At 35.0% G+C, this 17032-nt stretch overlaps 1 protein-coding gene across 1 annotated transcript; it reads right to left on the bottom strand.

Annotated features, from left to right (window-relative positions):
• Nucleotides 1-13128: 13128 nt before the first annotated feature.
• LOC100244362 (9-cis-epoxycarotenoid dioxygenase NCED6, chloroplastic) lies at nucleotides 13129-14960 on the bottom strand. The gene has a single exon (XM_002283149.4). It carries the CDS (start codon nucleotides 14933-14935, stop codon nucleotides 13208-13210), a length of 1728 nt encoding a protein of 575 aa, XP_002283185.1. The 5' UTR covers nucleotides 14936-14960; the 3' UTR covers nucleotides 13129-13207.
• Nucleotides 14961-17032: the final 2072 nt, after the last annotated feature.

A 17032-nucleotide genomic window follows, 5' to 3' on the forward strand; every position in this document is an offset into this window, starting at 1 on the left:
CACCTTGCACTTGTTGAGGAGGGGGTAGTGCCAATGGTAATTCTTCTTTCTTAGGATCCTTTCCAATTTCTTCTTGTTGCCTTCTATCTTCAATTTGCAATTTTCCCATGGAGGTTTCCAAGCCTAAATCATTATCAAAACTCTCTCTTTCTTGGAGAGAATTGTTAGATTCATAAAAAAATAACATGGATGAACTCCCCTACAACCATAGTTCTTTTGTTAAAAACTCTAAAGGCTTTACTTGAAGTTGAGTAACCAAGAAAAATTCCAACATCCGATTTTGCATCAAATTTTTCAAGATTGTCTTTGGTGTTTAATATAAAACATTTGCACCCAAAGACTTTGAAATAGCTAATGTTGGGTTTTTTGTTTTTCCAAAGCTCATAGGGAGTTTTCTTAAGAATGAGCCTCAATAATATTCTATTTAAAACATAACAAAAAGTGTTAACCACTTCGGCCCAAAAATATTTTGGTAAATTGTTTTCATTTAGCATGGTTCTAGTCATTTCTTGAAGAGTTCTATTTTTCCTTTCAACTACCCCATTTTGTTGACGAGTTCCAGGAGCCGAAAAATTGTGGTTAATACCATGTTCATTGCAATATTCTTTAAAATCAATATTTTCAAATTCTCTCCCATGATCACTTCTTATACAAGTAATTGTAAAACCTTTTTCATTTTGAACCTTATTGCAAAACTTTGAAAACTCATAAAAAGCTTCATTCTTTTGACTTAAAAACAAAACCCATGTGTATCTAGAGAAGTCATCCACAATAACATATGCATAAGATTTTCCTCCAAGGCTTGATGTCCTATAGGGACCAAATAAATCCATATGCAACAACTCAAGAGGCCTAGTTGTTGAAATGAATTTTTTTTTTTTTGAAAGAGTTTTTGATTTGCTTTCCCATTTGACAAACTTCACAAACTTTGTCTTTTTAAAAATTTATTTTGGGAAGGCCTCTAACAAGTTCATCTTTGTTGAGTTGGGAAATGAGATCCATGTTAGCATGTCCCAACTTCCTATGCCACAACCAACTTTGATCATGCATGCTTGAAAAACATCTATTATGGTCATCATATTTTGAAATATTTATAGCATAAATATTATCACTTCTATGGCTCATGAAGATGGTTTTTATCATTTTGAATATCCTTGATGATGCAATAAGATGCTTCAAAAATCACTTTAAAACCTTTGTCACAAAGTTGACTAATGCTTAAAAGGTTATGTTTTAAACCATCCACTAATAAAACACTTTCAATAAGAGAGGATGTGTCATTACCAATGTTGCCTTGGTCAATGATTCTTCCTTTTGCATTGTCTCCAAATGTGACATATCCTCATTTTCTCTTTGTAAGGAAAGCAAACTTGGATTCATCCCCGGTCATGTGTCTTGAGCATCCACTATCCAAGAACCACTTATCCTTCTTTGAACCCTACAAAATAAAATTCAAGTTGATTTAGGTACTCATATCTTTTTAGGTCCTTGAGGGTTAGTGACTTTGGATTTTTCAATCCAAACCTTTTTAGCTTTTGCATTTGAATTCTTTTGAGAACCATTTCTTAAAAGACATGTACTATTAATGTGCCATTCTCTTCCACAAAAGTTGCAAGTGGTAGAAGGACTTGCACTTGAGGATTCTTTTATAAAGTAGTTTTTAAAATAGTTTTGATTTTTTTAAGATTTGAATCCTAGTCCTTGTTTGTCAAAAACACATTTTTTTGGCTAACTAAAATCATTTCAAAAGATTTTTGCCCACAAGAAAAAATTGAAAGACAGGAGGACAACCATTCATTTTTCTTTTTCAAAATCTCATTTTTATTTATCAAAATCTCATTTTCTTTTTCAAGATGGGTTTTATAAATTTCAACAATTGAAAATTTTTCTTTCACTTCTTCAAGTTCTTTTTCAAGTTCTTTAATTTTCTTTTTGAGAGAATTATTTTTAAACTAAGTTTTTCAAAATCCTCATATAGTTTTTCAAAAACATCATGTATATCTTCATCACTAAAATTAGAGTTTACCTTATCAAGTTCATCTATTGCCATGAAGCACATGTTTGCCATTTCTTTCTCATATTTTTTTTCGAAGGATTCTTCACTTTCACTCTAAGTGACCATCATTGTCTTCTTTATTCTTCTCTTGGCTTCACTTTTGTAGAGAGGACAATCATATTTAATGTGTCCAAGTTTTTTGCATTTGAAACACACCAAATCTCTTTTCTCTTCCCATTTTTTCTTGTCACCATGAGATGAAGATTCCTTTTTAGAAAGGTCTCTTCTAGAGGTGAATTTTCTTTCTCTAAACCTTTCACCCCTCATGTATTTGTTGAGCTTTCTTGTGATGAGGGCAAAATCATCATCTTCTTCACTTGGTTTTTCTTCTTCCTTAGTTGTAGCTTTGAGAGCTATACTTTTCTTCTTTTTGTCTTCACCCTCTTGTAGCTTCTTTTCCAAATTGATCTCATATGTCATTAATGACCCTATGAGCTCTTCCATAGGTAACTTGGTCAAGTCTTTTGCTTCTTGAATTACGGTGACCTTTGTATGTCACTTTGATGAGAGTGACCTCAATATCTTCATCACCTTTTCAGATTCCTTGTAGGTCTTTCCCAATGCTTCAAGACCATTGACAATGTTGGTGAACCTAGTGATCATCTCAAAAATAGTCTCATTTTCTTTCATAAAAAACAATTCATAGTTATGAACAAGTATATTTATTTTTTACTCTTTCACTTGATTTGTTCCTTCATGAGTTATTTCAAGCAATCTCCAAATTTCTTTAGCCGATTTACATTGACATATTCTATTATATTCATTTCTATCCATAGCACATTACAAAGTAAAAACGACCTTAGCATTTAATTGAAATTTTTTTCTATCAAGCTCATTCCATTCTTGCTTGGGTTTTGAAACCAAGACTCCATCAACTAGTTTTGAAGGAAAAGTTAGGTCATCTTCAATGATGTCCCATATGTTTAAATCGGTTGATTGTAAATGCCAAGTTATTCTAGTTTTCCAATACGGATAGTCGGTTCCCATAAAAAATGAAGCTATATGTTTTGTAAAATTTTTAATTTGAGATGAGCTTGATGGAATAGTCATTTCCTCTTAGACGATCAAGTCTTAAACAAGAGGCCTTAATTTGATACCAATTGAGAAAATAAAAACTATGCTTAAATGAGAAAAACACCCAAGATGGGGGTGAATTGGGTTTTTCAAAAACTTTTTCAACACAACAAATTCAAGTACAATATAATAAAAAATAAAGAAATAGAGTTAGAGAATTCAAACTTGGATTTTACAGTGGTTCGACACTTCCTTGCCTACGTTCACTCTCCCCAAACTCCTAACCGAGTGAGAGTTCCACTAACTTGAAGCTTCAACCAAGCTTCCAATCTTCTTACACTTAGATTCCGACTCCAATGGGTTGTTACACAATCTCTTCAAGATTCAAACCTCTTGAAGGCTTTAACACTCAGTTTTTACAAGAATGAATCCCTCAACCTAGGTTAATGATAGCTCAAATACAAAACAAAGCTAGGAGGACTCACAATGGTGCACTAAAAGATATGCAAGTGAGAATTTAATGCACTAAGAAGGAAATGAGAACTTTTAAGGCAAGAACAAGTTGGTAGACAATTGATTACAAGTGTTCTCTATGTCATAAATGAAGTGGAGCTCTCAATTTATAGGTTTCTAAGCTCGGAAGCCAAGAAAAACAAAAGGTAGCCTCAACCGTTTGAGCTAGGGGTCGACCGATTCACTAACCATTAGAGCATTTAATGCTTTGACAGGTTACCGTTGCCTCGATCGGACCAAAATTGGGAAGGAGGGAACCTCAACTGGGAAGAGAGTACTATTGGATGAGAGAGAGTGTTTTTTACACTCTTCGATCGGACCTTAACTAGACAAGGGCAACCGGTCGACCGGTTCCCCAATCGATTGAGCCGGTTGGCTAGATCCTCGACTGGTTCAGTCTTTTGGCCCTGAAAACCTATCTTTTTGACTTCTTTTCTTTTCTAACACTTAGGCAAGGTCTTTAGGTAAATTAATATGCCAATTTTGAAACATTTTGCCTAAAGTACATTTGATAAAACTCGGGTTTTAATGAAATCGTAATTTTAAAGAATAAATCAAGTTTTCAAAAATGCATGAAAAGATATGAAAACCCTAAGTGCACCCATGCATTCATCTTTCATTTGTTTCCTATGATTAAAAGTCTTCCGAAAGTCTTGATTTTGTATCCATTTGGTCCTTTGATGAATTTTCGAATTTATACCTGGGATTCTTTACCATTCAAACCAATTAGTCACTTAACCATGATTTATTATCATCAAAACCTGATTAGGAGAACCCTTGGGCTAACAGTGTCATATTTGCAAACAAAATATTGAAAATATTGATTGTTGGTACACGACCAACAATGTTTTTTTTACTAGCTTCCTTTGAGTGAACGACAAGCTTACCTACAATAAGATGTGTTTAGATGGTTTTTTCGAGCACACTCTTCCAAAGCTTAAGCTAGTTTTTGGAAGAAATGGGCTATGACTTTTTTTGGAACTTGGTTTATACCTGAAATTGATGTCTGGTGGCCTTTTATTCTGACAAAGTTGTAACGTTTTATGTATCTCTTTAATGCTTTAAATGTCAATAATTGTTCTTGCCAATTGTTCATGATTATTATTGACATAATGATTTGGTATATGGATGCTACCCAGATAGCCCTTAATGGATTTATGCCTGGACGGATGTGAGATCCCACAAAGTCCCCTAATTTTCTCAAGGCGGTTGGAGAGAATTTACTGTTAGCTTACTTGTTTAAAAAGTTTTCAAATTTATGTTTTGGCACCAAAGGAGCACATGTCCAATGTGCAGGGTTTAAGGCGACGCATGATTACGATAGTTGACAAGCAATAGGTTTTTTTAAACACCTCAATCATCGCCCTCATTTTTCAACGTATTGAAATACCATTTTGGCCATTTTAATTTTATTCCCTTATTCATAAATTGGACTTCTTCTCGTGGTTGCATTTAGGGACTCTACTGCTATTATTTTCACCATAGATATAGTCACAGGTTCAATGTCGATGCCGCTGCAACCTCGCTACTAGTGCCAAAATACCTCTACTTTGTTCTACTAGGTTAGGGTTTTGCATATTTTTGCATGAGTTGTGATTTGTGAGGATTTTTTTCTTTATTTGTGAGGGTTAATGAGGGCTTTTCAAAGCTAAAGCATATATATATATATATATATATATATTTCCAATTAATAGCTTTATAGATGACTTTGAGCCATCCAGGGGGTCAAACTTCTTTAGCAGTAATAGGATATCGGGTTGATATCTTCTATGTCTTGATATAGGGGACGTTTGGTTAATTCGTTTGCACTTCCCCCATGTAGGTGTCTAATCGACCTTTGTTCCATTCGTTTATATGGATAGAAATGTGTTGCTTTAATGAGCGGTAGGTTTTAACAGAGTGGAATAGACGCTTCTCGATTTAGGTGTTCTAGAATAGACCGTCTTATAGGTGAATTGTCTAAATGAAAGTTTCAAGTTCGCTTCCAAATTCCCAACTTCGTTGATATTCAAGTCTTAGAAGGCGATGCCCTATCAACAAAGGGGTTTCTTCATAACTTGATCTATTTCATGAAGGAACATTTTGTGATGAGATTCCATCTTCCTATTCCGTCTTTGCGTAAACAATTTGTGAATTTCTCAGGGATTCTGCCCACTTACGTCCATCCAAATGCTATTCAAATCCTCATAGGGTGTAGTATTCTAGACATGTTGTACCAACTATACCTTTCCCTTTTGAAGATCCTGTTCATTTACACTATCAAGATGAGCCCTCGGGAATGGTAACTTGACTGCTCATAACCCTTTACTACAGCTAGTCACTGGCTTACCCAATTCTAAAAAAAGATAGGCAAAATGGCACATCTTAGTGTTCGAATCTTAGAGCGGTTCCATAGAGGGTTCAAACCACTTTTTTAGTTTCAACTATTCTATTGACTTACCAAGTATTGATGCTCCACTACTCACCCTTTTGGTACTTTTATTTGGAGATATAATAACTTTATATTCTCTATATAAGTAAGGAAAAATGTGATCACTTTGTAGAGTGTGTGGAAAATTTGTCTTGGGACCGTCTTAACAAGTTGTTTGAGATTGACCCAACTACGAGGAAAATCTTTGTACTTTTGACATAAAATAATTTCAAGCGTGTTTCAGACCATTAGAACTCATTTGTGATTCCTATTTTCCCTCGGTTTGCTTTGTTTCCTTCTATTCTCGATGAGCATTTCCTGTTAAAAGATTTGAAGTTTTATGAGTTCACTCAGCTAACGAATATTGAGGTGCAACAAGCCCGTTTGGATGCTTGTGAGAGGAAGTGCCAAGAAGGCACTCTTCGTCAAGCCTCGCTTGTGAATCTCATCAAGTGCAAAGAAAATGTGCTCGGGCACAAGTGATAATTTATGCTAAGGAGCCCTTTGAATTAAAGAGATAAGTGCAAGTTAGCGGGGTTACTGATTGTCCGAACACTATGGTGATCAAAGAAGAAAAAGATATGGATGCTAACTTCCATGTTGGCTTCAAGGAGAGACAATAGAAGAGACTATCAAAGACTCTTCAACATATAATCGGCCTTTCTTCGTCTAAGAGAGGGAAATTAGGCTCTGACAGAGGTACTTCTTCAAAGTCTGTTGATATAGTTCCTGCAATCAGTTCTTACTTGACTATGCCTATCGTTAAACAATCTAATGTTGATTTCGTCCTACTTCACTCAATGGGAGATCCGATGCTAATTTTGGGTGATTCTCCATCGAATCAACAATTGTGCCCAACTATCACTACCAATGTTCCTAGCCGAGAAGAGCTAGATGAAATTCTGAAATGTTTTCCTTATTTCACAGGTATGGAGTCACCCGTGAGTGACATGAATGATTTTTTTTCCTGCTATATAGAGGGTTCTAGTTGAGATGGATAACAATCTGGAGTAGAGTTTCATTGCTTGAATTTGTCATGGCACTCCGTATAAGGCCATCGAGGCAACCATGTCCATGCACGAGTATACTACCATCTAGACGATGGTAAGTTTCTTTTCTTAACTTATTCTCTTGTCCATGTCTTTTTTGGTTTTTCTAATTAGGTTGTTGCTTAAATTGTAGCCAGAGTGCATAATCTAATAAGGCAGCACGACCATTTATTCTAAAGGCTTGAGGTAACCAAGAAGGTCATGGCTTATGTAGCCCAGACGGTAGACAAACAACAAAAATTGCACAGAGCTTGAGGATGCTCATACTACCACTGCTAAGGCCCAGGAAAAGGCCGAAAACAATGCCAACATGTTATAGAAGGCGGAGTTAGGAAACGAAGCACTTCAGGCAAAGATCTAAAAGTTGGACAATGTCTTTATAGGATCCACCAAGGCAAAATCTGAAGAGATATAAGCACTCAACTAAAGATCAATTTCAAGCTCAAGTTGGTTTCGCCAAAGAGAAGAAAGAACTAGAAGTATCATACCAAAAATAAGTGGATGACAAGTTTTTCTATGGGTACGAGTGTTGTATGAAAAAACACAAGATTACAGATGATATCCCTATTATTCCTTTTGATGGTGAGACGGTAACAAATGAGGAAGTCCCCGTTTAGGATGGGTCAGGTGTTCCTAATAGGAATGGTGTTGAGGCTCAATAAAGCAATGTGGTCAATTAGGCCTCTACCAGGACAAACTAGATAGTCTTGGCATTTTGTAATTGTTATTTCGCTTTTAGCGATTTAGTTAGGTGCTTGTAAGCACGCAACCAGTTTCGACTTTGTTTTTTTCGCTTTTAGTGGTTTAGTTGAGTGCTTGTAAACACGTAACAAACTTCGGCTTTGTTATTCCATTTTTAGCGGTTTAGTTAGGTGCCTGTAAGCATGTAGTTGGTTTCATATTTGTTCTTCCGCTTTTAGTGGTTTAGTTAGGTAATTGTAAGTATGTAGCTAGCTTCGGCTTCGTTTTACCATTATTAGCAATTTATTTAGGTGCTTGTAAACACGTAGTTGACTTTGGCTTCATCCTTCCATTTTTTAATGGTTTGTGAAACCACGATAAAGACAGACCATGAACGCTGGCCGAAAAAACTTTGAACAACAACAAGTCATTATTTATATTCAAGGTTATCATCTGTCAAAAGTGTATCAAATGATCGAAAAGGTCGCTTGATCTGTCGTACATGGTAAACTTTAGTACCGCGAACCCTTTGGGGGGCTCGTAACTGGTATTATGCGGGTCAAACAGTGCAGACAATATGTCATTCACCTTTCTACTTATTGTGCCCAGGGGGGGTTTAACAAAGCTTAATGTGGCTAAGGTTTGGGATTTGTGCATTGCAAGAAATGACTTGGTGATATTTCTTATGAGGACGCCCCAATTGGGCTTTTCGAAGCATTTGACACTCATGGCCCCCATTCTGAGTCTCACTTGTGCTTTTCCCTAACCGTACTTGTGGCTTCATTTACTTGAGTTTTCCTGGTTGCCTATCTTATTCTGAAACTCTTTAGTACTGGTAAGGTTAGTGAACTATTGGCAGACAATTTGTCATCTACTTTGTAGTGATGATTCTCTATCGAGTGGGGGTGCTTTCACTGTCTAGCTTCATGTTGGCTTCAAGGTCATTTGGCTAGGTGTGTGGTGGCTCATTTGGCTTGCATGATGTCCTAGGGCCATATACACTCGTAACTTTTTTTTTTTTTTTTTTTTTAGTTGCTTAGTAAGGACTGCATGAGCTGTTCAAACTCTTCTTGTGTTCTTTCCATTTTGGCTTGCCATGCAATCAGTCATCCACCTTTGCTGAATGGGAACACATTTCAGTAAGTAAGTTAGTTATCTACACTTGAGGCTTTTAATTCGTTCCCCACAAACAGTGCCAATTGTTGGTGCATAACCAACAATGTTTTTTCTGACTAGCTCATTTGAGTGAATAGTGAGCGTACCTACAACAAAGTGTGTCTAGATGGTTTTTCCAGGCATGCCCTTTTGAAGTTTAAGTTAGTTTTTGCAAGAAATGTGCTATGACTTTTTTAGGGAGCTTTGTTCATACCTAAAATTGATGTCTGATAACCTTTTATTTTGATAGAGTTGTAATGTTTATGTGCCTCTTTAATGCTTTCAATGCCAATAATTAGCCTTATGAGTAACAACTTTTGGGCTTGAATTCAGGTGTTTATATTTATGATTACTCTTGACGTAATGGTTCAACATATTTATTACTTATGTAATGAATATGGACACTACCTATAAAACCCTTTGTCCGTTTAGGGTCCCACGTTGACCATATCTTTAAATATTGTCCTTTTGTTCAAGGAATTTCATTAAGTATACTTGTCCTACACCTCTTTTTTTATGCAAGTTACTTATTTTCTTAGTTTGAAACAGTGTATAAATACTATAAAATTAACTACAAAATTTTTAAGCATTCTATGGAAAAATTTTCCATTATCTTGTGGAATGTATGGATTCATAGAAGCAGGTGTTTTTTAGGAAGATCCAACTCAACCTCTTTCTCGTCATTGAGAAAGTTTCCTTAAACTTTGAAAATCTTCAGGATTATATGATTGACTCCTATCTTCAAACTGAAGAACACGATGTTCCTTAAATGGTTGAAAAATAGATTTGTTTGATTCATTCGATCAATGGAAGATTCGAATTAAATTTTGATGGTTCAAGGATAGAGAATAAAAGTGCTTTAGGATGGGTTATTTGATACTCTAATGGTACTATTAAAAATGGTTGCAAGTAGGCACATAGGTATTGCTTCAATAATTATTATGAAATGTATGACTTTAAGATATGACATGTTAGCTACTAAAAACAATTGGTTCTTAAACCTAGAGATTAAGGGTGACGCGAGAATAGTTATAGATTATTATAATAAAAAGAGTAATATTCCTTGTTCTATTATTTTATTAAAGGAGGATATTTAGAAGTTATCTCAAGATCTAAATATTTACAATTGTCGTCATATTTATAGGGAAACAAATAAAACAATAGATTGTTCAGTTAAGAAATGTATTTGTAATTTAGAATCAATCATTTGGTGGTCAAATTTTCCTTAAAATTTTATAAAGTTTAGTTTTGAAGATTATTATACCTCATCTTTCAATCGAATTTGTAAGTATTCTACTTCGTAGTCTCTTTTCATAAAAATAAAAAATAAAAATGTTTTGGATAGAAATTTATACAAATTAATTGAAAAATATTGGAATCAAAGATAGCTTCAAACCAAAAAATAGAGGGCCCATTTGTCGGTGTTTTAAAATTTGTTTTTAAAAATTGTTTTCAAAATAGAAAACAAAAAAAAATTAATTTTTTTTTTATAAAAAACAAGAGTATTTTGCAAGATGTTTTAAAAATTAGTTTTTTAAAACAAAAAATAAAAAGCTTGTTTGGATGAAAGAATTTGTATTGTTTTTAAAAATAATGTCTTAATTTTGTTTTATAAAAATTTTATAAATTTCATTTATAATAACATGAAATCAAATTCAAGTCTTATTAAAAAAAATAAAATTAAATCTACAATTATGTATGAGTTAAAGATAAATATTTTTTAATTATGATTTTTTTTTTATTCCAGTGAAACAAAAATTACTATAAAATAAAAATAATTTTAATATTTATTTTTAATATAAGTCAAATAAGTACTTTAATTATTTTTTAAAATTTATTGTTTGACCATGATTTATTATGCTTGTTTTTAAGTTAAAGAACCAATTTTTTTTTTAAAAAAAAAAGTTTTATAAAAATAAGGATATTTGACAAGCTGTTTTTATAAAAGGATTTTCAAAATAAAAAACAAAAACACTTGTTTAAATTTTTTTCATTAATTTTTTTTAAATTTTGTAAAAACATTTTAAATTCAATTTACATAATATTAATTAATTAAATTTAATTGAAGTCTTATTAAAAATGAAAATAACTCAATGTTGAACATAATATTTTAGAATGTTTTGATTTAATCTACAATTATTTGGATTGGTCTTTTTTTTTTTTTTTTAATGAATAGATTTATTTTTAAGTTCCAAATTATTTATAAAAAAAATTAAAACTTATCAATAAATTTAATAAAAAGTGTCACTTCATCTTAAGGTCATTTTTCTAATAAAAAAAATTTATAAAAGTATAATTATGTGGAGAAAAGAAATAATAGTCATTATAAACCAATTTTTATTCACAAATTTATGGTATTAATAAGTGTATTATTTGAGTTTTAAATTATTTTTAAAAACTATTGGACTTGTTAATGAATTCAATACATTTAAGTCTTATTTAATTTGAAATTTATTTGCCTATTGAAAAAAAAAATGGGAAATAATGATTTTATGTAGAAGATAAACAATAGAGTTGTTTTAAACCAATTTTTTATCATAACTTTCTAGTATTAATGAGCTTATTATTTAACTTTTAAATTATTTTAAAAAATTAATAAACTTGTTAACAAATTCAACGCATTAAGTCTTATTTAATTTAAAGTTAATTTGTTCAGTGATTTTTTTTTTTTTTAAATAATGATTTTATATAAAAGAAAAATAATAGAGTGTGTATGTTTTTGTATTATTTTTTAAAAACCGACTAAAATAACTTTTACTTATTCTCTTCACTTTGTTTTTAAAAACTTGAAATAAAGAATAATAATTAAACAGTATTACTAATTTTTAAAATTTATTTTCTATTTTTAAAAATAGAAAACTATTGTTAAAAACTTTGCCAAACATGCTCATATTTTTGGGCATGGTTTAAATGCCCAAGTGGGTGACTTGACCCAGATCTAATATTAAAAAAAAAACCCAAGGTAGAGGGAGAGGTTTTTAACTACCCAAGAACTGCTATTGGAAATATAAAAAAAAGATTAAAAGGAAAAAAAAGTATACATTTTTTTTTTAACCGAAGAAAGTTTTCTTTTTAAGGTTATTTCTTCAAGTTCTTCCTTTTTGTTTTCTTTGTAAAAATAAAGATAAAGATTCTGGAGTTGCGAAGGGTTGTAATTCCCTTCATGATTTAGGATAAAAAAATTTATCAGTGAAATAATCATATTGAGATTTTTGGACATTTTTAAAGGTAATCTGAAATCTTTCTTTTTATTTACATATATGTATTAGATAATGACTCAATTAGTTACCCCTATAAGTGATTGAAGTCAAATTTGGAACCCCTGTGAGTCATAGTGAAGACCAATATTTTCAAATTCAGATCCATCATTGAATTGAAAATGTTTTGAAGTTATAATTTATTAATTAGATTAGTGATCTAAATCACAATAGAACTATAATGTTAGTATTATATCATACATATATAATTTATATATTATTAAAATTTAAAATTTTATTAATATAACAAAAAAGCAAGATAAAATGTAAATGTATTAATATTTATAGTTTTACTAAATAATAAAATTATAAGGTTTAATTATTAAAAGACATCATATATCAAAAATTGAGATAAAATAAAATAATTTAATTTTATTCATATTTGTTAGTTTTATATTCTTACTCAAAATGCTACTTTATATTAAAGAAAACCTTGGTGCATTAGTGGGTCATCTCCTCCATACCAAAGCATTCCAGGACTCCCCACCCAATTTAAGCATTTCCAGAATGAGTTTGGCAATCGATAGTTGGAACTCCAACCGAACTAGACACATCATCATACATGACCGACCTACTACGATTCATCGATCAATTGACCCATTGACAATTCAACCGGGTGCGATGGATCCGGTCTGATTTCAAAAGCATTAGTACCAAATAATGATGTATTCATTTGAGCTGTCACCTTATCATGTTGCGCAAGTGAATGGCCCTTTACAAGCCACGGGCTCTACTCACCTCGATGATGTCACCCAAGTTTGAATTACGTGGACAATAGTCTAATCTAACAAGTGTGCCAGAGCCGAGACTTTTAACTTCCAATTTGGTTTGCACATGCAGGGGCCGTCCTCCATATTCATCTCCGGGTCAAAGCAACTACTCCCCCAACTCAATTTGAAGGTAGATCTTAATAAATATGCCCTTCATCCACCAAATATATATGAGCTCCATAAACAGACAAAACAAAAATCTCCTGAAGCCGCCAAAAGTTAATAATAATAATAATCCACAAAACTTCACTCACCCATTTATATACGTTTTTATAATAGAAAGTTAGCAACTTATGATATTATTAACAGACACGCTGTGCCCTCAATTGTTGAGAATCAACAAAAGTCCCATGAAAGCCGTAGGGAACCCTGGTCGGCAACCTGACCGAAGCCACCTGCTTAATGTCGTCAGCTTCCACCACGATTAGCTCTGACCTCTCCCTCTTCTCGTCCCTCACTATACTCATCAACCACCCTTCTCCTTCTCCTCCTTCCTCCTCCCCCACGAAACACGCCTCCCCACCGAACCTTCCCTCGCCGTACATCATCTTGGTTACCTCTCCGGTCACCAAATCTACCTTCGCCATGCCCGAGCATTTGGGCCATGGCTCTGCTATCGCCAGGTATATGTACCGTGTTCTCCTTCCCAGCCGGCGCTTGTCCACTTGCCCCGCTTCCAGATTCATCCCCGCCACTATTACCCGCCGGCTTGACCCTCCCGTCGTTAAGTTCAGTCTGATCTCCGATAACTCGCTCCGAAGCGGGTCGACCCGTTCCTTGAAGATCGAGTCTGCGGGGCTCATGCACGACCCAATCACCACCACGATTCTGTCACCGGAGCTGGAGCGCTCGTCCCAGGCGTTCCAGAGGTGGAAACAGAAGCAGTCGGGGACGTCGATCCACTGAATTCTGGATTCGTCGGGATCGTTTCTGGGTAGGACTCCGAAGCGGGAGATCTTATTCGGGTCGTGGATAACAGGTGAGCCGCCCCGAACCATTTCCGATAGTTTGAAAACCACCTGGTGGTCTGGGATCACCACGGAGGTCTCCGTTAAAGCGAAGTCGTGGATGATCGTGGGCTGTTGGAGGGAAATCGATACCTCACGTGACTTTTCTCCGCACGTGCCGAACTTATAATACTTGAGGTAGGGCTTCTTCACCACGTTGTAGCTGAGAGAGAAAAGCTCCCCTGTTATGGGGTCCACCTTGGGATGCGCTATCATCGGACGGTCCATCTGTCCTGAGAAGTCGAAGCGTCCGGTGGTCTCCAGGTCTCCATCGCCTTTGATCTTCACGTGGTAGGGCAGGTCATCCTCTGACATGGCGAGAAGCCGACCGTTGAAATAGACGAGGCCAGCATTTGCGACACCTGTGCCTCGTGATCCATCCACCAAGCCTACTGCGGCGCGGGCGTAGAACAGCGCCAGCCGAGCTATCCCAGAGTGGCCATGCAGCTCACCGATCGGTTTGGGAAACAGCGGCCTTCCTAATGCGGCTTCCTGCACCAGCCGGCTCGTGCGGGTGAACCGGCAGCTGTAGCTGGCTCTGTTGCCTGGGCCCAAGGTAACAGCATGTATCATGCCGTCACCGTCGAAGAGGTGGTGACCACCGGCTGGAGAGAGCATGGGATTGGCGCCGTTTCGCAAGTAGACGCCACGGAGAGCTGGCGGAAGCTGACCCAGCACCTGGAGGTCGTGCTGAACAGGACACTCCCGAACTGGGGCGAAGTTGCCAACAAGTTGAACAGCGGGGTCGAGGGGCTTGGGGAGGGTGTGTTTGTTGTCCAATCGGTGGATCAGGAAGCACTCAACCATGTCTAGGGCAGAGGCAGCGAGTTTCTGAAGTGGGTTGAGGTGAGAAGGCCATTTAGTTGCAAGGGGAGAGGTTAATGGAGCAATAAGTTTGAGGGGGAGTGGTGGGTTTGATGTTTGGATGAGAAGTTTGGATGGCGGTGGGTGAAGTTTAGTAGGAGCAGGTGATTCAGGAGCAGAGGTGATGGCGGTGGAGGAGAAGCCAGGAGAAGCTTGCATGGCTCTGAGAGAGAGAGAGAGAGAGAGAGAGTGTTGTGGAAGGAATACTGGGGTGAGTGATGGGCATATAAAGTGGAAAGAAGTGCAAAGGCTGAGTGGGAGATGTAAAAGGTCGTCCAGTTAGAAGGAGGTGGAGGAGACACGTGTGGCGTGGATTGAGTCATGAGTGATTCGCGAAAAATTGCCCCCCACCGCGTCACTTCATATCTTCTGCTCCGCCCCTGCTCGTTGGTTTGTGTTGAATTTTTAACTTCTAAACCCCTCTCCTTTCTCTCTCTCTCTCTCTCCCTCTCCCTCTCCAACCCTCTTAGTCTCCCACCCATTCCACATCATCAGTCATCGCTCTTCCTCTTTTTCATTTCTCAATTTCTCACTTGTCATTTCTATAACTCCTTTCATATCTTTTTCCATCTATCCTATTACTTCCTATGAAAAATGTACACACTTTTAGCCCTTTAGACTCCAATTTCGATGAACAGGGCCCAATAATTCATAATATCCTTTTTGATTTCTTTATTTATTAAAAACTAAATAAAATTAAATTTAACTTTTATTTCGAGACATTTGGTATCTACATATAAATTATACTTTTTACATTATTATTATTGCACAATTCATTTTTTATATTTTAAAAATATAAATAATAATAAATCACCTTTGACAGTGATATATATTGTATATATAAATCTTATCCATAAAATTATGCAAATTAAATCCATTAATAAAAGAAATAAAAAAAAAAAAAAAAAGGAAAAAGAGAAAGAATGAAGTAGGCATAAACTGATACTACTACTAATTACATAAGCTTTATTTATTATTATCATTGTAATTAGAATTAATCCTATGGGCGCTAGGGTACAACTGTATAAAAGGATGAGCACTCTGACAAAGCCTATATAGGATTAGTGGGAAGTGGGAACTCAAACAATGCACATTAATTTCACGTGGTGGAAGCCATGGGCCTTCATGGGCTGAGGCCACGTAAACCATTGCACACCGTCCAATGCATATGTTTGGGCCCTACTTCGTTTCTCAAGAAACCCAGCCCATGGTTTCTCCCCTTATCTGACAAACTTTCGAGTGGACGTGTGGAATTTCACTCCAGTTTTTAAGACAAGAGACACGTGGTGGACACGTGCCTGGTAGAGAAGCTCACCGCAAGGGTGCCCTTCTGGGCTTCCTCCACTCATTCCTTGGATTCTCCTTTCTAGTTTATTTCCAATTCTGTCAATATTATCACTATTGAGATATAAATAAATATTCACTACCTATAGGCTATGCCCTTCTAATTTACTAAATTAATGGATATATAATCATTTAAATTTTAGTATTTCACTCTGACGTCACATTTAACCCACACCCATTGTTATTTGGGCCTCAAACAGCTAAACTTGGGCGTTGATTTGGGCCTTGAGAAATGAACCTTAGGCCCAAGAACACTCTTCGGCTTCGTTCCCAGACCAGACCAGACCTAACTGTCCTCAACATGGCTTTAAGGTAAAGAGGATAAAATTGAGGACGTGGCCTTGGATGGTTTGTCCCTGATGCCCAATGTTGTATTAATCAATATGATGCTCTTCAAATTCTTCTTGATGAAAAATTGTGAATAAAATTATAATTTTGATTTTTTAAAAAAAGAAAATGGAAATAATCTTTTAAGTGTTGGTTTGGATATATGTCCCATTTTCTATTTTTAAAATTCGAAAATAATAGTCACTTTTACATAAGATATAAATTTTTTTAAGAACTTACATTAAAAAAAAAAAATTTTAAAAATTGAGATATAAAAAAAACTATTACAAATTTTAAAACTTATGAAAGTAATTATTGAAGGAATAATATAAATTTATTTTTTGTACAATTACTATTATATAAAAGTTTCTTATTTTAAAAAAAAAGGTGTATACAAGCAAATACTAAATAATTTCTTCTAAGTGATAATAATTGAGGATTTGAAAAACTTAGATGTCAAAATAAAAGTTTTTTTATTTTCTTGAAAATTTGACATTGCAAACTTAAACTTAATTTAGGATTTAATTTGATTTGTGCCTTGACTCTTAACTTATCTTAGTTTTAGTTTGACTTGGATTTTGGTAT

Source organism: Vitis vinifera, chromosome 5 (assembly GCF_030704535.1).
Source record: "Vitis vinifera cultivar Pinot Noir 40024 chromosome 5, ASM3070453v1".
NCBI classification, from domain to species: Eukaryota; Viridiplantae; Streptophyta; class Magnoliopsida; order Vitales; family Vitaceae; genus Vitis; species Vitis vinifera.

Excerpts from the sequence above, each read along its gene's own strand:
- LOC100244362 (XM_002283149.4), bottom strand. The coding sequence starts at position 14,935 with ATGCAAGCTTCTCCTGGCTTCTCCTCCACCGCCATCACCTCTGCTCCT.